The sequence below is a fragment of the Lithobates pipiens genome, unplaced genomic scaffold (assembly GCF_037356315.1).
Source record: "Lithobates pipiens isolate NorthernLeopardFrog02 unplaced genomic scaffold, aLitPip1_a1.2 Scaffold_1, whole genome shotgun sequence".
Lineage (NCBI taxonomy): Eukaryota > Metazoa > Chordata > Amphibia > Anura > Ranidae > Lithobates > Lithobates pipiens.
Genome location: NW_027507685.1, coordinates 130,238,651 through 130,264,975, shown reverse-complemented (window position 1 = coordinate 130,264,975; position 26,325 = coordinate 130,238,651). Strand labels below are relative to the sequence as shown.

Here is a 26,325-nt window from a genome sequence, read left to right as displayed (position 1 = left end):
TTTAACCACTACAATACAGGGCACTTTCGCCCCTTCCTTCCCAGCCCAATTTTCAGCTTTCATCGCTCTCGCACTTTCAATGACAATTGCACGGTCATGCTACACTGTACCCAAATGAAATTTTTATCATTTTGTTCGCACAAATAGAGCTTTATTTTGGTGGTATTTATTCACGACTCCGTTTTTTATTTTTTGCGATATAAGCGCAAAAAAAGCGGAAATTTGGAAAAAAAAACAATATTTTCTTTTTTCTATTTTAAAAGAAATCCAATAAAATCAAATTTTGTCATAAATTTAAGCCAAAATGTATTCTGCTACATGTTTTTGGTAAAAAAAAATTCCGTTAAGTGTATAATTAGTCACGGACATATGTACGCAAATGATCATGTACATATGTGTGCAGGTGATCACGTACATACGTGTGCAGATAATCATTGGAACATGTGATTTTAGTGGGACATATGTGGGGGACATGTGTTTTTTTATTTGGGGACATGTCTTTTTATTATTTGGGGACATGTGTGTTTACACTGTAGGTTTATACTAGACTGGTGATCAGTTAGTAAAAAGCTGTAAAAACAGCTCATACTCACTGATCACCAGCTGGCTGCAGCGATCTGCTCTCCTCTCCTCAGCAATGACTTCCATGTGAGGAGAGGAGAGGCGATTGCCTAGCAATCGGCTGTTTGTTTACATCACATGACGGCCGTGATTGGACACGGCCGTCATGTGATCAGGAGGGCCAATCACAGAGCCCTCCTGCCGATCCGAGATGCGCCGTGTCCGGGTGATACGAGCACATCAGGATCGTGCCGCTGCGCGGGCACACGCGCACGCGATCCCCCTCCTTCTGAAGGATGTTCCTGAATGTCCACTCAGAAGTAGAGAGCTCCCACCTGGCCGTATATGTACATTGGCCGGGTGGGAAGTGGTTAATATATATCAAGGATCTATATTTTATGATGAAATATTTGTACTGTACATGTTTATGAAATACATTTTGTATTTTTATACTTGATGTATCATTTTTTTATAGCACCACTCAAAAGTCCAATTGGCAAGTCCTTTTTTTTTTTATCTTTTCAGAATATTGGGTACTGAGTGCTGCTTTAATAAGGTCTGAGTACAGGTAACCTAGTTTTTAGTTTCTCTGATTCTGCACAGCCCCTGCTAAGGTTTAGCCATAGGTTGAGAACGTCTCCAGAGCAGGCATGAAAACAATGAAAGCACCAGCAATAGCTCTAGATGTGCATTCTACCTTAGGCTGGCCATAGACGGAGCAAATTACTTTCCTACAACCATTCGTTGCAGGAAAGAAATTTGCTCGATTCCCCCATTCACAGACTGCGTTGATGGGGGAACCCCTCCTGCAAATCCATTGGCTTCTCCCCACGGCGGAAGCTATTTCCACTAGCAGAATATTGTGATTATTGCTAAAGGCTATGATAGCAATAATCACATTTAAAATTCAGCAGGCTGGTTGTACCTAAGCTGATCGACTTGGGTACAAATCAGCCTGACCATACATGGTTAGAGTCTTGGCCATTCCCTGATGAACCGGCCGAGATTCAAACTGTCTATGCCCGGCTTTACACAACTGGCTGTCTGTAATCATTGACAATTATGACTACCTTACTAATACTTGCAATTTCCTAACTGCCACCAATTAACCATAAACCTCTGAAATTCAAAATTGTAATTGCAGAGCCAGATACTAGTTCCTGGCTGTACACAGTATTTACCATTTATAAGCTGGCAAGCACATTACAATCTGATTGTGCAACCTCTAAGCATACCAACTATGTACTTCAAGGGCCCACCCACCTAAAGATCCATTCAATGTGCACCTTCTTAGCAAGGTCCTTGCACTATACAATGAATAGTAAACCAAGGAAAATGCAGCATGTGTGACCAGTACTAACATCTTTATACATCAGTCCCAGCCAACAACAGACATAGTAAAGGTAATAGGGCCCTCAAGGTGCTGCCTAATGCATTGGAATGAGCCTCTGAAGCAGGTGGCAGAGATTGGCAAAACCGGTTAGGCTACTCCTTGTTTCCCCTCTGGATGAGGACTACCAGACCTTTTCAACACACCCGTATGAGATGGTGATTTTTATGTGACAGGTTTACCTGCTCCGCACAAGGACACTGGTGCTCCAAGGATCTGAAAAGTATATCTATCATTTGGATAGGGATTTACCTCAATATATTGTGTCTCTCTTGCACCTGGATTGCAGTTGGGCTGTTAGTGGCTGGAGATACTAGCTTGAATTGTAGGACTTTTTGCATAGTGAGGGGGGAGGCCACCGAGGTTTGACTATAATCTGCAGTTGATCAAGACCTCACATATCACTTACAGTAACCCTGGCTATTGCACCTCATCTGCACCACTGTCATTGCAGTTCTCCTCAGCTATTCGATCATCATTACAGCATTCCACCAATTTACTTTCCTCCCCTTTCAATTTTTATCGACTACCTATTGAATCTTGTCAGAGACACGGACTGCCTTGAGGAGCACCACGACTTATGGAATTCCTGTAAATACCCACTTGCCATTATTTGGTTTCTATCAAGAATATATACTTTCCCCTGAGAGGCCACTCAAGCCTGGGGATGAAACCACAATATTTAAACCTTACATCTTCCATTTTTGTGGTCATTATTTGCCATCTGGAGATGGACTTAATGTTTTATTAGCATGTTTGCTCTGTTTGATTGATGTTTTAACTTTGATTTTTCTAGTGACTTTTTGATACCAATAAATGCTTTTCAAATTTACAACTAATGCATGGTAAGTGGAGTCACAGTTAGTTTACCTTTGGGCTGGTTGAGCATAATCAGGTTTTTATTTGCGTTTTCCCAGCCAACAACACCTGTGTTCTATAGAGTATAACATCAGTAGCAAAGCAACTATAAAAATATAAGTGTACTGCATAGAATCTCCATTTTAAATGTGCACTTACTTCTCCAACAGTGGGTTCCTGCTCTCCCAGCCCGACAATGAGGATACAGTCTGCCTGCCGTATGCAGCGCTGGGTCCATGGTGTGAGGCAGTAGTCGGATTGGTAAAGGACAATTCGGTGAATGTCCTCTTGTTGGCCAAGCCAGCTGGATAGTCTGTACTCATGCACACTGCAACACAATTTAAACAGAAGTTTCAACACAGGGAATACAAACCAAACTACCTTTTAAGCCACCTGCCATTGCACCTAGCATGTTGCATTCAAAGATGGATGTAGAGGAAGTGACGTTGTCACAGAAACCGTAAGTACAACACCGGAATCTGAAGTTGCAGTGCGGCCATCTTTGAATGGATGTATGATCTGTGCCATGTATATGTAAGCCTATTGTAAAATAAATATAGGTTCTTATTTAACAATACTACACTATTGGAAGCTCTTTCTTATAAGGTGGATTTATGAATCTGGAGAAGGTAGTCGAGAAGAGGAGATTGGAGATTGGGTGCATGCTAGACCAATTTTGATTGCATATGGCAAGGCTTCACTGCATGAGAGGACACCAGATTGTTGGAGATTGTTGGTGGAATAGTTTGGAATCACTACATGTTTAAGTGAGCAGAGTAAAAAAAGCTTTGGGAGCACAGTTTTGGTTTGGTAGTATCACACTATGATGGTTTTTGTTCTTAGATGTCCATGAGGAATTATTGCACAACAAGCAGCGGAGGGAAGAGGAGAGAGTGACACTGGATTGTTGCTGAGCACAAGTGTGATTTGACCTATTATAAAAGAGGGGTCTTACTATCTGGTAAACATTTAGGATATTGGTGAGAAGATCACACGACCGGCCTTTTAGAGGGACTAGGTCCGCTGGTCTTTCCGACGGACTTTCGGCGGAGTTCCGACTGACTTTCTGAATGAACGGACTTGGCCACACACAATCACACCAAAGTCCGACAGATTCGAACGTGATGACGTACGACTGGACTAGAATAAGGAAGTTCATAGCCAGTAGCCAATAGCTGCCCTAGCGTCGGTTTTTGTCCGTCAGACTAGCATACACACGAACGGATTTCTCGGTCCGGCGGAGTTCCGGTGGAAAAATTTAAAACATGTTCTATTTCTAAAGTCCGCTGGATTTTTGGCAAGCAAAGGTCCGATGGAGCCCACACACAATTGAACTGTCTGACGGACTCGTTCCGTCTGACCTTTGCTGTCCAAAAGTCTGGTCGTGTGTACGCGGAATTAAGGAGGATTGTTGATTAAGAAACTTTGCACATATGGATATTCTAGCGCTGGGAATAAGGACTATCAGGTTTGAACTGGAGCCAAATATGTCAATGCATAATGAAAAGTAAATCCGAAAGTTATACCACCCTTGGCAATGCCCATACACATCAAAGTTTCCTTGGTGTGTATGGGCACTATTCTCAGCTATTTTGGCTTTGTGAATGGTGGGGATGGATGGTATTACAGTGTATGGGCAGTGTCAGGAGCAATACGTCTTCCTGACTGATGCTCATGACGCAATGTGCGCTGTATGTGAGAACAACACTCCCTGTAGTCCAGAGGAGCAGCTGGTGTGTCCTTGACAAGGGGGAACTGCTGATTGTCCTAACTGATGTTTGGATGTCAACAGTCCTGATATGCAACAGCTGCCACGCATAATAGGATTTTTATAACAGCTTAACTGCAAAATCCTTTTCTTTGAAGTACATCACGGGACACAGAGCCATAGTAGTTACTATGTGGGTTATAGGCCACCTTCAGGTGATGAACACTGGCACGCCCTAAGACAAAAAGTGCACTCCCTATATAACCCCTCCCACTATTGGGAGTATCTCAGTTTTGTAGCAAAGCAATACACATGTATACCAAGAAGGGAAGGACCTCTGTGCCCCGTGATGTACTTCAAAGAAAAGGATTTTACAGGTGAGCTGTTATAAAAATACTATTTTTCTATCATACCTCATGGGACACAGAGCCATAGTAGTTATTATGTGGGATGTTCCATAGCAATGCCAACTGAAGGGAGGGAGACAACAAAAGTAGGGCACTAAGAGACTAGAGGACTTATACTGCAGCCTGCAGTACACTGCGCCCCAAAAGCGACATTCTCGTGACCTTTTACATCTACTTGATCGAATCTGGTAAATGTATGGACTGAAGACCAAGTTGCAGCCTTGCAGATCTGAGCCATGGAGGCTTGGTGATGCACTGCCCAAGAAGCACTAACAGCCCCGGTGGAGTGCGCTTCACTATGAAAAGGAGGAACTTTTCTTTTTAAACCATAAGCTTGAACAATCACTTGACAAATACATTTAGAAATAGTAGATTTCAATGCTGCCTGTCCTCTTATAGGACCATCTGGCAATACAAACAAAACATCTGTTTTGCGAACCTGAGCGGTCACTTTCAAATAGACCTTGACCGCTCTCACCACATCAAGACAATGTAGTGACTTGTCTTCCACAGAACGAGCTTCTGGAAAAAATGAAGGCAGAACAATATCCTGCTTTAAATGAAAACCTGACACTACCTTCGGTAGGAAATTAGGATGAGGCCTCAATACAACCTTATCCTTATGAATAATCAAATATGGCTTTTTACAAGAAAGAGCAGCCAACTCTGATACTCTTCTTGCCTAAGATATGGCAACCAAGAAAATTATTTTCCTCATCAAGAGATCCAAGGGAATATCTCAAATTGGCTCAAAAGCCAACAGGATTAAATTTAAGTCCCAAGGGTGCAGGGGTAACCTAACTGGGGGATTAATCCGCATTACCCCCTGAATAAAGTTATGAACCAGAGAGTGTAAAGCAAGTGGTTGTTGAAAAAATACTGATTAGGCCGACACCTGGCCCTTGATGGTACTCAAGGCCAGCTTCATTTCTAATCCCATCTGTAGGAATTCAAGGATCCTACCTATGACATTTTCTGGGGTGCCAACCCCTTGGATTCACACCAGGAGACATATGCCTTCCAGGCTCTATAGTATATGACTCTGGAGGCCAGCTTCCTAGCATTAGCTAAAGTAGAAACTACTGAAGCCGACAGCCACGGTTCTTTAGAATGTAGGACTCAATAGCCAAACCGTTAAATTTAGCATTTGTAAGGTAGGATGGAATGCCGGACCTTGCGCGAGAAGGTCTGGCCACAGTGGTAGGGTCCAAGCGTCCCCTACCGCCATCTTTATGATCTCCTGGGCCATGCTGGGGCCACCATAATCACCTCCTTCCCTTCTTGCTTGATCCTGCAACAAAGACGTGAAAGCAGCAGAACAGGAGGGAACGCATAGATCAGTTAAAACTGATCCCACGGAAAGACCAAGGCATTTGTTCCGTATGCCATTGGATCCCTTGTCCTTGACACAAAGTTGTTGATCTTGTTGTTGAACCTGGACGCAAACAGATCGTCGTCTGGAACTCCCCATTTTTGACATATTGACAGAAAGATGTTGGGATGAAGGGACCATTCTACTGGGAACAATTGTTGGCGACTCAAGTAGTCCGCCTGCCAATTCTCTATCCCTGGAATGAAAATTGCTGATAGGCAAGGAATGTTGTTTTCTGCCAAGAAACCTCTTTCTGGACCGCATGACTTCTTGTGCCCCCCCTGGTGATCGATATAGGCCACCGCTGTGGCATTGTCGCATTGGATTCTGACAGGACAATTCCGTAGTCTGGACGTCCAGGCCTCTAGGACCAGGCATGCTGCCCGAATCTCTAGAATATTGATGGGCAGGGTCATCTCTGATTTGCACCATTTCCCTTGGACAGGCGCTTGTTCCAGTACTGCTCCCCAGCCTAGAAGGCTGCCATCTGTTGTTTCCACCTTCCAGGCAACTGGTAGAAAGGATTTCCCTTTTTGAAGATTCTTGGATATCAACCACCAATTGAGGCTTTGAGGCACATTGGGAGATAAACACATTGGGAAGTCCAGTGCTTGGACCTTCTTGTTCCAAGCTGACAGGATACTGTTTTGCAGCAGTCTTGAATGAAACGCATAAGGAATAAGGAATGGCCTTGAAAGAAGCCACCATCTTTACCAACAATTTCATGCAAAGACGAATAGAAGGATTCTTCTTTGTTTTGACCAACTGAATCAGTTCCTTTATGGAACTGATCCTTTCCTGGGGCAAAAACACCCTCTTCTGAGCTGTATCTATGATCAGCCCCAAGTACTGCAATTTCCTTGATGGTTTTAACCACTTGCTTACTGGGCACTTAAACCCCCCTCCTGCCCAGACCAATTTTCAGCTTTCAGTGCTGATGCACTTTGAATGAAAATTGCGCGGGCATACAACACTGTACCCAAATGAAATTTTTATCATTTTTTTCCCACAAATAGAGCTTTCTTTTGGTGGTATTTAATTACAGCTGGGAGTTTTATTTTTTGCTAAACAAAAAACAAAAAAAGATGCAAAAAAAAAAAATCATGTTTAATAGTTTGTTATAAAATTTTGCAAACAGGTCATTTTTCTCCTTCATTGAAGTGCGCTGATGAGGCGGCACTGATAGGCTGCACTGGTGGGCACTGATAGGCTGCATTGGTGGGCACTGATAGGCTGCACTTGTGGGCACTGATAGGCATAGTTAAGGCAGCACTAATAGGCACAGATAAGGCGGCACCGATGGGCACAGATAAGGCGGCACTGATGGGCACAGATAAGATGGCACAGATGGGTGGCACAGATGGGTGGCACTAAGGGGCACTGATAGGTACCACTGATAGATGGGACTGATGGGCACTGATAGGTGGCTCTGATAGGTGGCACTGCTGGGCACTTATGGGCGGCACTGCTGGGCACTGATGGGCGGCACTGCTGGGCACTGGTAGATGACACTGATGGGCACGGATATGTGGCACTGGGGTGCAGCACCTTTGTTGAGGCAGATTGTGGGCACTGCTGGGTGGCACTGTGGGCACTGCTGGGTGGCACTTATTTTTTAATGAGGTGGCACTGGCAGGGGGCAGGTGGGCACTGGCATCAGTCCCGATCACGGCCGCCGGTGATCGGCTCTTTTTTTTTCTCCTCGTGCTGTCAGCGCGAGGAGGAATAATAGCCGATTACCGGCTCCGTTGTATCACATGATTAGCTGTCATTGGCTGACAGCTGATCACGTGATAGGGGGTTGGGATCAACCCCTTGCTCGGATCAGTGATCAGGCGAGTCTCATAGACTCGCCGATCACAGAGCGCGCCCCTCAGGACGACGTCAATAGACGTAGTCCTGGCAAAGGAGGTCCGCGCTGTAGCCGTCATTCGGCTATAGCGCAGGTCTCAAGTTGTTAAGGAGGATTTCTCTAGGTTGAGAATCCAACCTAGGTATTCCAGGTAGCTGACTGTGGTGACCAAAGTTTGATTTAAACGGGTTACCGATTGATCTATCAAGAGTAGATCGTCTAAGTAGGCTAGTATCATTATACTTTGAGCCCTTAGCCTGGCTAAAGGAGGAGCCAGGACCTTTGTAAACACTGGAGGTGCAGTAGCTAGACCGAAAGGCAGAGCTACAAACTGGAAATTAAGATTTTCTACCTCGAAGTGTAGAAATTTCTGGTGAGCGGGGAAAATCGGCACATGGAGATAAGCATCCTTGATGTCGATTGACACCAGAAATTCTTCCCCTTGTAGGATGGAGACTACTGATCGGATTGACTCCATGCGAAAAGAACGGATATTTAAAAACCGATTTAGATCTTTGAAATCTAAAATAGGTCGGACATCCCCGTTTGGTTTTGGAACCGTGAACAGGTTTGAATAAAACCCCAAACCTTGCTCTTCCAATGGGACCACCGATATCGTCAAGCTGCCCACCGTTATCCCCTGTACCTCCTCAGAGGCTCGTAAGGCCGCAGCCAAGGGATTAATCATAATAGAGAAAAGACCCGGAGATAAAGGGCATCCTTGGTGAGTGCCCCTATGCACTGGAAAAAATTGTGATAACATATTGTTTAGTTTTATGGCTGCTGTGGGGCAATGATATACAGAATGTCGATCCACTTCCGGAACTGGGGACTGAAACCAAACATCTCTAGTACCACCCTCATGTAATTCCTGTCTACAGAATCAAAGGCCTTCTCTAAATCGAGAAAGACCAGTATCCCACTGCTAGAAGTTTCCCGGGCCTGAGTGTGGGTGAAGACCCTGCACAGATTAATATCCTCAGCCTTTTTGGGCATAAAACCTGTCTGGTTGTGTGAAATAACATGCCATAGGACCATCATAAGTCTAGTAGCTAACAGTTTGGTCAGTATTTTAGCATGTCTGCATTTTAACGCAGCTCACTGCGCCACACTTCTGGGCTCTGCTGCAGTGTGAACCGGGTACATAAAAAAAAATTCTATGTGCCCTAGAGGTAACTGCTGTTTATTCGTTGTAGAAAATAAACCTAATAGGATGTAGAAAAAGAAAGTAAAGAAAAGTAAAGGAAACTGTGATTAAATGCCCTCACCGCAGCTCACTGCAATTAAAACTGACAGCTGCCTGCATGCTAAACTGGAGTGTTTAATGTGTGGGCAGTGTAAATGGCCCCTTAGACTGATTCTTAAGTAATATAGAATGCTAAATATTTTTGTTATGTGTGATAAAAATTAAAAAACTACAAACCTGTCCAGAGCAGCTGATCCAAGGCGCTGCTTGATATTGTCACTGGTAAGCAACAAAGTGGGCCCTGAGGGGAAAAAAATTAAATAAAATAAACCAGAAAATAAAATATATATCCATATATTGCTCATAATAACCACTGGAGGTTAAAGAGACACTGCCTTTAGGAAATGTGTCTCATTTAATAATGAGGACCTAGCATCATACATATGTTTTCAAGGAAAATGCATAGATTCATAAGTAATATGCAAGTGTAACACTTATTTTTAAAAACACGGTACTCCCTCGATTAATACTTTCTCCTGTCTTTGTCTTAAGAAGGATGGTGCCATCTTTGTTTAGGCATCATCTATGGCCAGCATCTACTGCCTTTACTGAGATGGCTGTTCAGTGATGATTCAATCTGGTCCCCCTCCCTGCCCACAACCATCGGGGACACGTCTCACATGCTTCAAGTGAGAATCCGGCTGTGAAGCTGCAAGGAGTTACAGCCGGATTCCCACAGTTAACATGCCATGAAGACTGGGGAAGAACTGGCTCAGGTGAGGATGGCGCTGGATCCCTGGACAGATGACTGTTTATTAAAAGTCAGCAGCTACAGTTTTTTGTAGCTGCGGACTTATTTTTTGAATTTCTGTCTGAAGCTCCTCTTTAAGGAACTTTTAATGATAAAAGGTGTAGCTTTTCAGAAATTACATTATACTGTTACTGTATATTGTCAGGAATTCGTAACTTCATAGTCTTTTTTTCGGATGCAAAATCTGCTTATATGACTGCTATATTACTAGATTTGTGTTTGTTATTCTCAAATTCTAGTAAAATAGGTTAGAAACATAAAAAAAAAAAAAAAAACATATTTTTTCCTCCTGCATTCATCCTTCATGATCTGCATAACTAAGCTGTGATGGGCTGTACCCTTTTCTGTGATGCTTGTTGCTAAGAGATATCCCTCTTTTTCAGTCTCAGAAAATGGGGAGGAATGGGAATGTATTTAGGCAGATTTGTAAAGTTGCCGAAAGGTTCACTTTAACAAGCAACATGGAACATGCAGTAGCTTTTGGCAACCCTTAAAATAACTTCTATTAGACTAACTGTGCTAAACAGCTTAAAGCTAAATAGTTGTAAGTACCTGAATATCACTGCTGTTCCTGCTATACTATTAAAACTAATGGAAAAAATCCTATTAGTAACCTTTTAAAGAAAAAAATGCAGTAAAAAGTATACACAATAATTGTCAATTATGACTTTGCAAGTGAACTAAGATGACCTATTTGTTACCAAGGCAATGCTACAGAGATGTGCTGCTTTTTGTAGGGATAGATGTCGTAACTCAAGAAACCAATCTGACTCCATATATAAAAAGGAAATATTTCATTAAAGATACATGTAGGCCACCATTGATGGCTTCTGTTTGTCACTGTCATGTTTGTCCCTTTGGTTTTGATATTGAGTCACTAACCCAGAAAAAAAACTATATAGAGGAGAGATTCTGGCTTTGCGCTGACTTTCCTGATCTGTGTACTTGCTACGACCATAGCTGCAATTATTATTGCTAGAAGATCAGCATAAAGTCAAGCAACTAGCATTTTTAGATGAAGGTAATCGGCCTTTGTATTTCCCTTAAAAAATATTTAATTTATTGTCTCACCTGATAAAAATAAGCTTGAATTGAAACATGCCTCTAGACCAGGCATCAATAAATGGGAGGACACAGTCCTCATCCAGACCGAGTCACTGTCCCATTTGGACCCATGGTTGTGCCATTTAGGAGCTAGTTCTGTCCCCCAGCCTCCCTCGTTGTCATTATCACATCAGAGCGAAGAGCAGGGGAGATCAACAGACAGGACACAGAGCGGTCCTAGCAACCAATCACCAGATAGTTAATATGCAAACTTAACTTCAGCAACTCATGGTCCTGCCCTCCACGCAGTGCTACTGTGCCTTTCGCTCTCAATCTGCCCTGCCTCCCACTCTCTGCTCTGTGTATCTGTCTGGTAGTGGAGTCATGTGGGCAGAGGGCCTGGCACTGAAGAATGGGGGAGCTGGGGATGCTTGATCTGAATACGAAGAGAGCTCTACTTTGGGGGAGAGTGATGTAAAGGGGTTTAGTATACTGTGTGTGTGTGTGTGTGTGTGTGTGGGGGGGGGGGGGGGGGGGTGGGTGGGTGATGTGAAGGGGGCAGAAAGGACTACTGGGGGGGGGGTGATGTGAAGGGGCAGACATCACTACTGTGTGTGTGTGTGGGGGGGATGTAAAGGAACAGAGAACACTGCACTGCTGTGGGAAGAGGTGACGTGAAGGAGGGGGCAGAGGACACTGCTGTGGGCAGAGGTGATGTGAAGGAGGGCAGAGGACACTGCTCACTGCTGTGGGGGAAGCAGAATTCTACTGTGAAGGGACAGAGCACACAAATGTAAGAAAAGGATTGTGATATAAGAGGAGAGGGGGGCTGTGATGTGAATTACCTGAATCATTGGACTAACGCGATTCAGACCTCTACTGGAAGAACATTTTACTAATTGGACCTCCATAAATTTTAATTCAATACCCCTGCTCTAGATAGAGGAAGGCAACAGATCTGTAGGCAGGACCCATCCTTGCTCAAACACTATCTGCTGGTTGCACCATAAACAGGTACATTTGACATTGCCGGTGCCTATATGGACGGAGGAGGGACTCAATGCTCCTGGCACTGCTTTCATCAAAAGGCAACAGCAGCAATCCAAGGTTTTTAAACATGTCTTTGAAACGGTTCTCAATGGGACAATTACAAGAATAACACACCGTCCAGGTAAACGTGTTCAGACTGGCAAATCATAGTATGGCTACAGGTAACTAAAAAGTTGGATGGCTGCACACCACACGATGCAATGTTGGCTTTAATCAACAGTACAAAAATCCTTAAGAACCAAGCACAAACAGGCGGGGGTACCAGGTAGACGCGTTTCACACGGAATCCATGGTGGTTTTAATAAACCACAGATTCTGTGTGAAATGTGTCAATCTTGTACCCCCCCTGCCTATATGTGCTTGGTTGTTTTTAAGGATTTTTGTACTATTGATTAAAGCTGACATTGCATCATGTAGGTGAGCAGCCATCTGACTTTTTATTCATCTTGATCTCCACAGGCAGTGGCAGGGCGTGCACCTCACCTCCTGCAGCCTGTTATGTGGTATTATGGCCAGACCGTCTCACCTGTGAGCAGAGGTATCTCGCTATATGGCTACAGGTAGTCTGGGACCTCTGCAGACATCCTGTGACCAACCTTTCAAAAGTGAGGAAAACAAACCTTAAGGCTGGATTCACACATATGCGAATTGAATGTGGGTTTCTCCACATCCAATTTGCATAGCAGAGATTGTGACCGGCTCTCTATGGAGCCAGTTCACACATCTCCCCAGCAGCTCCAGTGCGAATTGCACAGGAGTCCTGTGTGTCTTTTGGTCTGTTTCAGGTCCGAATCCAGCCTAAAATTCAGGCTGAAATTGGACCTGAAACGGAGAATGAAGGCGCACTGAATTCCTGCTGTGTGTTCCAGTGTGAACCCAGCCTAAAAAAAAAAAAAAATTCCAGGTGACTTATTCTCTCTTGGCCTGGTGCCAGGGGTGTCTGTTCTGGGTGTAAACATGCACGCCTGGTTAAAAGTAGGTGTGCTCATGTTCAAATCATTCTGCAGAACAATTTTACAGCAGCTGGATCTCCCCATTGCCATCCAATGTCTATATGAAGCCTGACAAGCTGTTCTTAGATGGCAGTTTGCTTTTCTCCATTTATAAATAAGCACAATAAGCCACATGCCATTGTGACTTCATTTGGAGGACAACAGCAAGTCGCAGCCTGGGGCCTAAATGCAGCACTGTGGCTGATCTGTGCAGAGTGGCAGGTCTAATGTGCATTTGCAATATTGACGACATTAGAAGAGGAGATTGTGTATCTGCCTGTGTAATCATCTGATGCACACCAGCCTCTTTGATCAGCTTAAAGAAAATGACAATTGCAGTAAATGGAGTTTTTAGTGATGGCAAAACATTATCCGTGACCTACATTTCACCTACAACCCCTTATCCTGAAAATTACTTTTCATCTCTGCCTTCAGAGCACAGGGCCAGTATCCTCTCTTCATATGTCAAGGCAAACCAGAATACATGTAGCATTGGCTGGAATATTGCAATGGTTAAACCGAAAACACAAGAAATCGGGAAAGCAATGTTGGCCATTCTGAGTCATATTTATAAAAAAAATAATATATATATATATATATATATATATATATATATATATATGTATATAGAAAGCCATTAGGCGTCTTTAAAGTTGATCAGTAGGCAAACAGCTAAACTGACAATTGAAATACAGAGTAAATATGAATAGTCTTCCTAAGCAAAGAATGTGTAATTCTCGGTTATCCTATCTAGATATCATTCTCATACAGCATAGTCACAATCTGATCTTATGTTTCTTTGCTTTAGGTGGAGCAATACACCTTGGTCAAGGACCACCCAGTCTGTTTTTTCTCCTAAAGGACTATGGTGTTTTGTTTGGCTACCATTTTAGGGAAGAGCAGTACTTAGCAAAGCTCTTAAAAGGAACCCATTCATGTGAAAAATACAGAAGATGCCACCTCTTTCTGAGAATTATATCTTGTACATTGCTTTTACTGACGTTTTTAAATACAAAGATAGCCCCATTGTGTATTGCAAGTGGACAAAGCCAATAATCTGGAACAATAGTAGTAGGTGGTTCAAGTAAAATTTTACCAAAGGAGCCATAAAATGTGCTACAATTTAGTATAAAACAAAAGCATTAAAAACTAAAAAGCACAGATGTCAGTCTTAACTGTTCAGGTGCAGTCGAGATCTGGCTCCTATAATAATTTTAGCATTTTATGTGTCACTCTATTTTCACAACATAATGCACATATTTGTGCTAAAGTGTAACTTCAAGAAAACTGCTAAATATACTGATAAAATCGATGTAAGTCAGTTGGTTGAGCTGTTGTTAAACAATAAACAAGTGAAAAGGACATTCTTTGATTGTTGGTGTTGTCTTCTGACTTGCATACCCCTGCCATAGCCAGATGGGAGAGAATCGTTAAAATCATCAGCACTCCAAAAATGCTGGAAAAGGGATCTATGTGACCTTTGCGATCTTCCACCTGGTTTCTGCCATCCACCACATCATTCATTATGAGCACCTGTTGGCTACACTGGTCAAAGCGCTGCAAGGATCGCAGCTAGATGGATTACTGACAAGATGACCGAAACTGATGGGCTGTAAAGGTTTTTAATGCATCACCTAGTTACAATTTTAGGTTGTGGTTTTGCAAGTGCACGCAATTTTGCAGCTAAATATACATAACCTCAAATTTATCAATCAGCAGTCACTCTTATCCAACATCACCAAAACAGTTTACAGCCTATCAGAGAAAAATAGAAAGCTGCTTTGGATTAAAAATTTGAGTGGCACTGTTCTTATATTACTGCAAAATGTGAATAGCATGCATATGAAAGATGGCTTGGAGACATGGGGGTTCCAAAGCTATTAGTCTGCCTATTCAGTTCCAATCTTGTTATAATTACACATGTGTACTTTATTAACAAATATTATAATATCTATTATTTTTTTTAAAGCGTTTTCACAGCTTGTTACAAGCGTTTTACAGCTTCAGGCTTTTTTTTGTTTAGCCAAAAGAAACAAACGCTGGAGTGATTAGCGCCTGCTGCTGTCAGTCAAATTCTGTAAAAAGCGAGCAGAAATGGGGGGGGGGGGGCATGGTTGGGCCATGCAAAGACATACACAGCTCCGCTTGGGATTGAGCCTGCAGAGGATGCCCCCAGGCAGCTTGCTATAGGGGCACTTGGAAGGGAGGAGGAGCTAAGAACACCATCATGGGTTCGTGGGCAATATTGGATCCTATCTGCGTGACTGGTGGCATATGTGGGGGGTAGTATTGGCCCGACTGGAGTGAGCAGTGACGGGGGATGTCTATTAAACCGCATTGGACGGAGGTTACACCGTTGTTCAGGACGTGCATTGCCCATCTCCTGGTTCAGTATCCAGGTCGCATTTTCTCAGGCGGTTATAACTTGTTGAATAACTATGGGGTCTCTCCTCTTAACAAAAGTTTATTTTGCTATCTTGCTCATGGAGTGCAATTCTGCAGGGGGGACTGCGGGAATGATGCTATGTACGGGGTTGAGGTCGGACTGCTAAGCTTTCTGTTCACCGATGGGGCCATACCAGATTGCCACGGGATTTCCAGTTCTCCCGGGGCCAGTGCCAGTTTTGTTTAACGGCTGTTCCCGCACCATTGATGCAATGCCACATTTCCCGCATGCGGTTTGAACACGGCATATACCCAAGCCTGGTCATCATCCTGCTAAGCATACTCTGCCACCGCGGGGCTCCAAGACACAAGGAGAACATTGTGACTTGGCCACAGCTCTACCCACTTCACATGGTTATTCTTTGCCTTAGTTGCTACCGACCCAATTGGAGGTTGGCCCACGGTCATTTGCTCTGACGGGTTTGAGCCCTGTTCTTTCAATCAGAACTAAGGAAAAGAAGACGACAGATTTATACATTTAATTGGTTTCTAATTGCTGACTCTCTACTCCATTTCTGTATGTTACCTATTTGTTTACTTTTTGACACTGTGATCCAGGGCTCGACAAAACCCGGGCGCCAGGTCGCATTGGCGACTAGAAATAGCGACCTCGCGCCTGGGGCAGCACAGCTGGGGGTATCCTGTCTCTGTGGACCCCCCCAGCGTGATCGCGTCGGGCCGTTCCGCCGGCGGCCGAAAATTTAGGCCGCGGCTTTGAGGCCTTCTGCGGTCCTATGATTCCTTATGGAATCTGGCGCCCTCTTGTGGTCGCCGTTGGTATGACAAACCAGCAATGCTAATGAAGCTTCCTCTGTTTTATATTACCTGCCTCTTCTTCCCTTTATTTAGAACCCCCTAAACATTATATATATTTTTTATTCTAACACCCTAGAGAATAAAATGGTGGTTGTTGCAATACTGTCTGTCACACCGTATTTGTGCAGCGGACTTACAAGCGCACTTTTGTTGGGAAAAATAATTTAGTTAATAAAAAAATAAGACAACAGTAAAGTTAGCCCAATTATTTTTTATATTGTGAAAGATAATGTTACGCCGAGTAAATTGATACCCAACATGTCACATGTTCAAAATTGCACCCACTCATGGAATGGCGACAAACTTTTACCCTTTAAAATCTCCATAGGCGACGTTTAAAAAAATTCTACAGGTTGCACGTTTTGAGTTACAGAGGAGGTCTGGGGCTAGAATTATTGCTCTCGCTCTACCGATCACGGCGCTACCTCCTATGTGTGGTTCGAACACCGATTTTATATGCGGGCAGGACAGGGCGCGTTTAAAAATTATTATTTTTTCTTCTTATTTTAACTTTTTTTTTTTTTTCCACTGTTCTTTTTTAAAAAATGTTGTGTCACTTTTATTCTTATTACAAGGAATGTAAAAATCCCTTGTAATAGAAAAAGCATGACAGGTCCTCTTAAATATGAGATCTGGGGTCAGAGAGACCTCGGATCTCATATTTACACTAAAATGCAATTGAAAAAAAAATTGTCATTTGAAAAAAATAAATAAAATGTCCCTCTAAGAGCTATGGGCAATGACTTGGAGACGGGGGGGCGGCGACGGCGCTGCTATCTTCCCCTCACTCGTCTCCATGTCAGGCCAGGGACAGGTCCGGATCGCCGTCACGGACCTGGCTCCTAACTTTTTAAGCTGGCTCCTAGATTCCAAGCAAATTTGTCAACCCCTGCTGTGATCGTTATTTTCTCGATTTTGAGGTGTTATACAGTGTTTCTGTTTATTGCACGCCTGGGTCAGGTCCACAGACAAAGCAAAACGCGTTCTGGACCAACCCACGACCCTACCAAGCTTTCCCGGACCGGGTAGTTCACCTGATCTAGGGAGAAGCTACTTTGCAACCCGGTGGGCTGCGTTAAGCCTGCTGAGGTTCTATCTCTAATTACTTACCTCTTGGGAGCAGCTCCCTCCTCTCTGCTGCTTCCTGATTTCATTTCCCTCTTTTCTAAAGTCTCCTCTTTTCCTCTCCCTTTTTTTTTCTTTCTTTTCTTCTCTTTCCTCTTAACCACTTTATTGTCATAAGATCCTGATAACTTCAACATACTGCCTGATTTAACTGAGGGTTTAGTTATCCTAAGGAATTTCTTTTAATAACTTTCTGTTCATTACCTTTTTTCTTTTCTCTTCAAAGTACGCTTACAATGGTCTACTCAGAGCTGGGCCCTATGCCCTTGGTGATCTCACATAATGTGCAGGGATTGAACATTCCGGAAAAGAGATCCACAGTCCTCAGAGAACTGCAAAAAGGTAGGCCGCAGTGTCTTCCTTCAGGAGACACACTTTCTCTCTCGCCAGACGCACAGACTGACCAATAGATACTTCACGAAGGCATTCCATGCAACGAATGACATATCTAAAACGAAGGGGGTTTCTATACTCCTAGGCAAGGACACTCCATTAGAAATCTCCGAGACATTCTCAGACCCAGGTGGCCGTTATTTATTCTTAAAGGGCTCATATAGAGGTAGGCCCCTCACCTTAGCCAACACATACTTCCCCAACAGGAACCACCTGCAATTTTGTAAACGCCTTATAAGGGAGCTGCAGGGCTTCGCAGAGGGATGTATTATATTGGGTGGGGATTTTAACATCCCCTTGGACCCACTGACAGATACCTCCACGGGGAAATCATGCGTCACGTTCCAGACACTGAAACGGATTAAAAAGCTTCTACAATCTATGCAACTGATAGATTCCTGGCGCTTGCTGAACCCTGAGGGTAGAGATTTCACGCATTTCTCTAAGCCGCATAACAAATATTCCTGCATTGACTATTTGTTTGTGACACAGCGGGACTTACCGGCGATTAGCGCGGCCAAGATTGGCTCACAAGTAATTTCGGACCATGCCCGTTAGCGGTGACCATGGACTTTAGCTTATTTAAACAGTAGTCCGCCACTTGGAGACTAAACTCTTCTCTCTTGACAGACCCAAACACCCTGCCCCTAATTGAAGAAGCACTGAAAGCATATTTCTTGCTTAATGACTTGCCCGACACAGATCCCTTGGTGCTCTGGGAAGCACAGAAATGCACTATCAGGGGAGTATTAATTAAGCTAGGAGCGAGACGTAAACTGGAACAGGATAGGGTAGTAAGAGAACTACTGGGAAAGATTAACAGACTTGAGACCCTACACAAACGCACACTGTGCGAACAGACGGCCACTGAATTACTGGAGACCAGGAAACGATTACATGATTTGCTGCACAACAAATCCAAATGTTTATTATTTTTTAAGAAAAAGGTATACTATGAAGGGGGCAACAAAACTGGTCGATTGCTTGCGAGGGCCCTTCGGGAACACCTTTCTGGTCAGGTCATTAATGGGATCCGGAATGCGGATGGTTCCTTAGAGGTCAATATTGACTCTATTGCTGCCCACTTTCATAAATACTATACGGAACTATATAACTTGCCCCCACAACATAAACCTCCTGACTTGGACGGAGATAGACATGAAATCATTATGGATTTTCTAGAAAGGAGCGGACTTCCAACTCTCGAGGAACATGACTGGGTTGCCCTTGATGAACAGATCTCCGACGAGGAAGTAAAGAGGGCTATTAGCGAACTAAAACTGGGGAAGAGCCCTGGGCCAGATGGCTTTACGGCCATCTATTACAAAACCTTTCGGGACATCATCTTGGTTCCGCTTAAAAAAGCCTTGAACTCTCTGTCTACGCCCAGACAGGTCACCCCTGATTTCCTCGTGGCTCACATAGCAGTGTTACCAAAACCCAACAGGGACCCTTCTGTTTGCTCAAATTATAGGCCGATATCTCTGCTAAATTTAGATTTAAAAATTTTGACAAAAATACTAGCTAACAGATTGGGTCCCTTGTTGCTAGGGTTGATCGGGCCGGAACAGGTGGGCTTCATGCAAGGAAGAGAAGCCAAAGACAATATCATTAAAACACTCTTGCTAGCACAGACTGCTAAGGCAAAGAAGATCGGAGGCCTTCTCTTGTCCACGGACGCAGAGAAGGCCTTCGATCGAGTGGCATGGGACTATATGATGGCTACGTGCAGTTGGGTAGGGATGAGAACGCGAATGATGTCCTGGATCTCGGCCATTTACCAAAATCCATCAGCTAGAGTTAAGATCAATGGTTCCCTCTCTGATCCAGTGAAGATTACGAATGGAACTAGGCAGGGATGCCCCCTGCCCCCACTCTTATTTATTCTATCCCTTGAGCCGTTTATAAGAGTGATTAAAGGGGAGGACTCAATTAAAGGTTTCAGGGTTCAAGACAGGGAGTTCAAGGTAGTGGCTTACGCGGACGACCTGATGTTTTATCTAGTTGACCCACACACGACGATTCCCAACCTGCTTAACGCTTTTAAGATATTCGGGTACATATCAAATTTAAAAATTAACTATTCTAAATCCGAAGCGCTGAACATAGGTCTACCCACCGAGGAGTTCAACAGGATCAAGGGAAATTGCCTGTTCCGTTGGGAGAAGAGGGCGCTCAAATACCTGGGTGTATGGGTGGCCCCGAACGTTGGTACAGTTTTTGATTTCAACTTCCCCCCATTGTTGAAAACAATTGAGGAGGATTTGCGCAAGTGGGGTGCAGGGTGGTTTTCCTGGTTCGGGCGAGCAGCAATTCTGAAGATGTCAATCTTACCTAGACTAATATACTTATTTAGGGTGCTACCAGTTCGGATCCCGAGAAGTTTTTTCAACAAATTAAATTCGCTGGCGTTAAATTTCTTGTGGAACAAAAAGAGGGCAAGGATTAGATTTGCATTATTAACGAAACCCAAAGATAAAGGAGGGATGGGTCTACCAGATTTAAAGAAATATCAGATAGCGGCGCACCTGACCAGGATAGTTGATTGGCACTGCCACAGGGGCGACAAAGATTGGGTGAGATTAGAAGATAGGCTGATTGAGAATAGGTTACGCTACTCTCCATGGATCCCTTTAACCAAACTCAGAGAGGGGATTAGTCTAAACCCCCTAACTGAGACTACACTGGCGTTACTTCATGCAACTACTAAACACTTAGCAGTGACAACCCTGTATAGTCCCCTGACCCCGCTAAGAGATAACCCCGACTTTCTACCAGGGATGGGTAATGTTATTTTCACTGATAAGACATCGGACTCCTCGAGAGTAGTGAAGGATTGCTTCTTCAGGGGCAGGCTAAAAGATCTATCCGTTCTCAGGAGGGATTGGGAGGTGCCCAATCTTCCCCTTTGGACATACTTCCAAATCAGGAGTTATGCTAACTCCTCACAACATGGGGAAGAATTTACAAGACCTCTGACAGACTTTGAGGCGGTATGTGCGTCTGGTGAGCGACAGATTAAGACTACCTCGATGGCTTATTCCTGGCTGCAGAACTTAACCAAACACTCTGAGGACAACTTTAGGAATAAGTGGTCTCATGAGCTCGGCAGACAGATTACGAACTCACAATGGGAGAACGCTTGCGCATTAGCACACCGATGCTCGATTAACACCAACACACAGGAGTTATGTTATAAATTGTTGATTAAGTGGTATCACACTCCGGACAGGCTTCATAGGTGGTTTCCTCAGGTGTCGGAGCTTTGCTGGAGGTGCCAAAGCGAGGTGGGGACACTTACGCATATTTGGTGGAGCTGCCCAAAACTGACACCTTTTTGGGACGCAGTAAGGTCTATAATCAAGCAAATCACACATACCTCTACCACACTGGATGCAGCTTGCTGCCTCCTACACATTACTGACACACCACGGAAGAGCTATAAAAACTCTCTACTCAAGCATCTTTTGAATGCGGCAAAAGCACTAGTGCCACTGCATTGGCGTTCTCCCAGAGTCCCCACAGTAATAGATTGGCTGAACAAAGTGGCAGATACCTATATAATGGAAGAAACGGTGGCACAGGCTCATGAGACAGTGGATCTATTTCATGACATCTGGACACCTTGGATTGTGTTCAGATACTCCAGGAGATATGCCGAGATTCACCAGGTTAACGAAGATGTTCTTTTCTTAAGCGGACTACCCCTCCTTTTCTTTTTTTTCCCCTTTTCTTCTCTTTCTATACTTATCTTCTATCTTCTTTTCATGCTATTTTCTTCTTGATCTTGCTACATTTCTTTCTTACAGAAGTTGCCAGATCTCATCTGGCTATATAGTTTGTTTAACCGCATGGTACAATTGATTCAGATCTCTCCAAGGCAAGGTTTTGATATCGGAGATATGTTTGTCTGCATCGCACACTTTAATTAACAATGTAGCATACTCAAGGCGGTTCGGATGCTATTTGACTAAGGGATCTGATGTGAGGGTGGAATCTCATTGTTTATCATAAGTGTTGATCTGTAAAGCCGAACTCAATTGTGCTGTGGTAATTTCGATTTTTGTACTATTCTTTTTTCAATAAAAGCTATTGATGTGAAAAAAAAAAAAAGAACACCATCATGGGACCCCAAGAGAGGGGGTTAGGGACCACTGTGTGCAAAACCATTGCAGAGAGAAGGCAAGTATAACATGTTTATCATTTTAGTTTTAAAAAATATATATCTTTGCAATCACTTTAAGGCCTCCGTCACACTAGTTGTTTCCATTCCAATCAGCAAAGGATCTGTTTACACATCCCCTGCTGAATCAGAGCAGAACATTACGGCTGTCACATTTATGACATCCATGTTTGTTCAGTTTTGCCCTACCAGAGCTCAACAGACCCATGTTAGACCTATGAGCAGGTGGATATAAACAGAATTTATTTACATCTGACTACCACCAATCCCATCATTTTTTTTAAAACAGACATGATAGAAAAGACACAGACCTCTTCCATTTTTTTATTGGCCCCAGATGAACTTGGAGGTATCTGAATGTAAATAAACACACATTTGTTTCCATCCGCCTGGCCATAGGCTAACATGAAGCATCCATTCAAATCTGCCTGAAAAACCGATAGGTGAATTTAATTGGACCGCCCGCGTGAAAGGGACTTAACTTCATCCATACTTTGCAACCTTCTAAAGAAGAGTGTTCACAAGTAATGTTTTATATAAACATAATACCAGTGTATTTACAAGTCTTACCCCAGCAGCAAAAAGTCATAGAAGTTTGCAGTGACTTCTCTTGGTTACACAGAGTGTGCAGTGCTGTGACAATGACTCTAAAGGTGCTGTGGTCTTTCAGAGCTCCATGTAAGCAAGTGACACTCTGGATATTCATATAATGGAGGAGTGACACTTCCAGGAACTGAGAGAATGACATTTAACGTGACAATTGTTCTCCTATCACCACAGATTCTTCAATGCATGAGCATTAAATGTCAGTACTGCACACTGTCACATCACCTCTGTGGGAACAATATCAGTGATCTGTATTAGACTCGTCTGGGGGTTCCTTTGGGGTGAAATGGCTGGAATAGGTTACCGAGAACACAAGGCTGCCTCTATCCACCAACAATTAAAGTGTTAATCATTAAACGTGTCAACATAAAACTCACTGGGAAGTAGATTGCATTAATATTACATGGGCATCTAATTGGATAGACGCAAATGGACACCTGCCTCATCTTGGGAAGCTGGCACCATTTAGAGAGGCAGGATGTTTTTTCATCAGATAACAGTCATGCTGAGACACTGGCAGCAATAGTGCCAAGGCTGGCCACAGATGTGGGGGGACAACCACGTGATTTAAAAAAAGAAACAGTGATCGCTTGACTGAAAAGGACTTATCTGCAGCTAGAATTGGCCCTGTTTTATTGGATGGCAGCTGACCGCCACTGACAACAACTGCACCAAAACTTTTGGGTTGATGACCTCTTGATGGAAAAACAACAAAACGATCTCATTGATCTCTAGGCCACTCTGCAGCTAGAATTGATCAGGGTTATTGGATAGCAACTGACCAATAACAAAAGAAATACTTTTCAGCAAGTATTTTTTACACATAAGATGCAGAACCTTATACCAGCCTTAGCAGTCCAAGTGTTGGCACTTAGACAGCTAATGAAAGGTTTAGTGTATTTTCAGCAAGCATTATTGGACATTTCCAATGTTTATCTTATGATTTTTTTTTTACACGACTTTCATGTTTTTATATGATTATCATCTTCAAGACTACAAGTCATTCAGAAAACCCATTTAAAAGAAAAGTCTCTTGGAAGCGCTACTAAATTGTCACTTATGCCGTGTACACGCAGGACAATCCACCCGTGTGTGGGCTCTGGCTGACTTTTTTTCCCCAAAATTGTCCGCCGGACTCGCATAATTTGGCTGTGTGTGTGCTAGTCTGCCGTACTTTTGAAATGAACGGACTTTCCTGCACATGGAGGAAAGTCCGTTCATTTTGAACGCGGCTCCAGGTACCCGGGACTAGCGAAGGCGGTGAGATTGACACGTCGCTAGCCCCGTCACCTGGTATGGACTTAAAGGGGAAGCCCTATGCCGAAAAAATGGCGTGGGGGTCCCCCAAAGTCCATATAAAACCCTTATCCGAGCACGCAGCCCGGCTAGTCAGGAAAGAGGGTGGGGGCGAGCGAGCGCCCCCCCTCCTGAGCCGTACCAGGCCACGTGCCCTCAACATGGAGGGTGCTTTGGGGAAGGGGGGGCTGCGTGGCCCCCCCACCCCAAAGCACCTTGCCCCCATGTTGATGAGGACAAGGGCCTCTTCCCGACAACCCTGGCCGTTGGTTGTCGGGGTCTGCGGGAGGGGGGCTTATCGGAATCCGGGAGCCCCATTTAATAAAGGGGACCCCAGATACCAGCCCCCCACCCTATGTGAATAAGTATGGGGTACAATGTACTCCTACCCATTCACCTGTGAAAAAAATGTAAATAAAACACAACACACAAGGGTTAAAAATAATTTATTGCACAGCTCCGGGGGTCTTCTTCTGTCTTGGGGGGTCTTCTTGCCGGACTCCTCTATCTTCTGCTAGCTCTTTTACTAGCGGAGAAGCCTGGCTTTCTTCTTCGTCGTCGCCCGGGGGTCTTGTCCCCCTCTTCAGTTCTTCTTGCCGGGCCTCCGCGCCTTCTTCCAGCTTTTTTACAAGCGGTTGCCCAGTCTTCTATCGCCGCCACCGCCTTTTCTTCTTGTTCTTCTTCTTCCTTGAGATGTTGACTCGTCGCTCTCTCTGGCCGCAATGACAGGGACGCGGTGAGCGGCAACTTATATAGGGACATCGCCGGGTGATGTCCCCACCCCTTATGATGTCACAGTCCCAGAGGATGCTGGGACTGTGACATCATAATGGGCGGGGACATCACCCGGTGACCCCGCCCATTGTCCCTATAAAAGTCGCCGCGCAACACCTCCCTGTCATTTCGGCCAGAGACAGCGTCGTGTCAATATCTCAAGGAAGAAGAAGAGAAGAACAGAAGGCGGCGAAGACAGCGGTGACAGAAGACCGGGCCACCGCCAGTAAAAGAGCTGGAAGAAGGAGCGGAGGCCCGGCAAAAAGAACCGAAGAGGGGGACAAGACCCCCGAAGTCGGAAGAAGAGGCGGCGGCGACAGAAGACCGGGCCACTGCTAGTAAAAGAGCTAAAGGAAGAAAGCGGAGGCCCGGCAAGAAGAATCGAAGAGGGAGACAAGACCCCCAAAGAGGGGAACAAGACCCCCGGGCGGCGACAAAGAAGAAAGCCGGGCTCCTCCACTAGTAAAAGAGCTAGCAGAAGATGGCGGAGGAGTCCGGCGAGAAGACCCCCCCCCCAGACGGAAGAAGACCACCGGAGCTGTGCAATAAATTATTTTTAACCCTTGTGTGTTGTGTTTTATTTAAATTTTTTTCCACAGGTGAATGGGTAGGGGTACACTGTACCCCATACTCATTCACATAGAGTGGGGGGCCGGTATCTGGGGGCCCCCTTATTAAAGGGGGCTCCTGGATTCCGATAAGCCCCCCTCCCGCAGACCCCGACAACCAACGGCCAGGGCTGTCGGGAAGAGGCCCTTGTCCTTATCAACATTGGGACAAGGTGCTTTGGGGTGGGGGGGGGGCCGCACGCCCCTCCTTCCCCAAAGCACCCCCCATGTTGAGGGCACGCGGCCTGGTACGGCTCAGGAGGTGGGGGGGCGCTCACTCGTCCCCACCCCATTTCCTGACCGGCCGGGTAGCGTGCTCGGATAAGGGTCTGATTTGGAACGGGGGGGGGGGGGGGGGGCAGGCCATTTTTTCGGCGTAGGGCTTCCCCTTTAAGTCCATACCAGGTGAGGGGCCAGCGACGTGTCAATCTCGCGGCCTAAGGCGGCGACATTAACTTCCTTCGCTAGTTCCAGCTACCTGGAGCCACGCTCAAAATGAACGGACTTTCCTCCGTGTGCAGGCAAGTCCGTTCATTTCAAAAGTACACCGGACTCCCGCCATAGTCCGGCGGACCTAGTCCGCTGGAAAAGTCCGGTCGTGTGTGGGCAGGTCTGCTCGTTCGGAAAGTCCAGAGGACTTTCCGGCGGTTTGTCCGCCAGACTAAGTCCGACGGATAGTCTGATCGTGTGTACGTGGCATTAGAGTGAACTGGTGTCCAAACTTTCAAGTATTTATAACAAGCAGTAAATGAGTTTTAAAACAAGCACTTACTGACCTCTGTAGCTGCAGGCACTGAGGAGCGAAGTGTTTCTACTGTTTTTTTGTGTACAGTGAGAAAAGTCAAGGC

The 26,325-nt window shown here is 44.6% G+C and overlaps 1 protein-coding gene across 2 annotated transcripts in view; it reads right to left on the bottom strand.

Moving 5' to 3' along the window:
• The window catches only part of PNPLA7 (patatin like domain 7, lysophospholipase), a 620,671-nt gene that overhangs the window by 167,908 nt on the left and 426,438 nt on the right, over positions 1-26,325 (bottom strand). For both annotated transcript variants that reach the window (XM_077476726.1, XM_077476735.1), the window contains 2 exons: positions 9,572-9,635; positions 2,969-3,137 (listed from right to left, as the gene is read on the bottom strand). In XM_077476726.1, the coding sequence (XP_077332852.1) occupies positions 2,969-3,137; positions 9,572-9,635 (233 nt within the window). The remainder of the gene's footprint in view (positions 1-2,968; positions 3,138-9,571; positions 9,636-26,325) is intronic.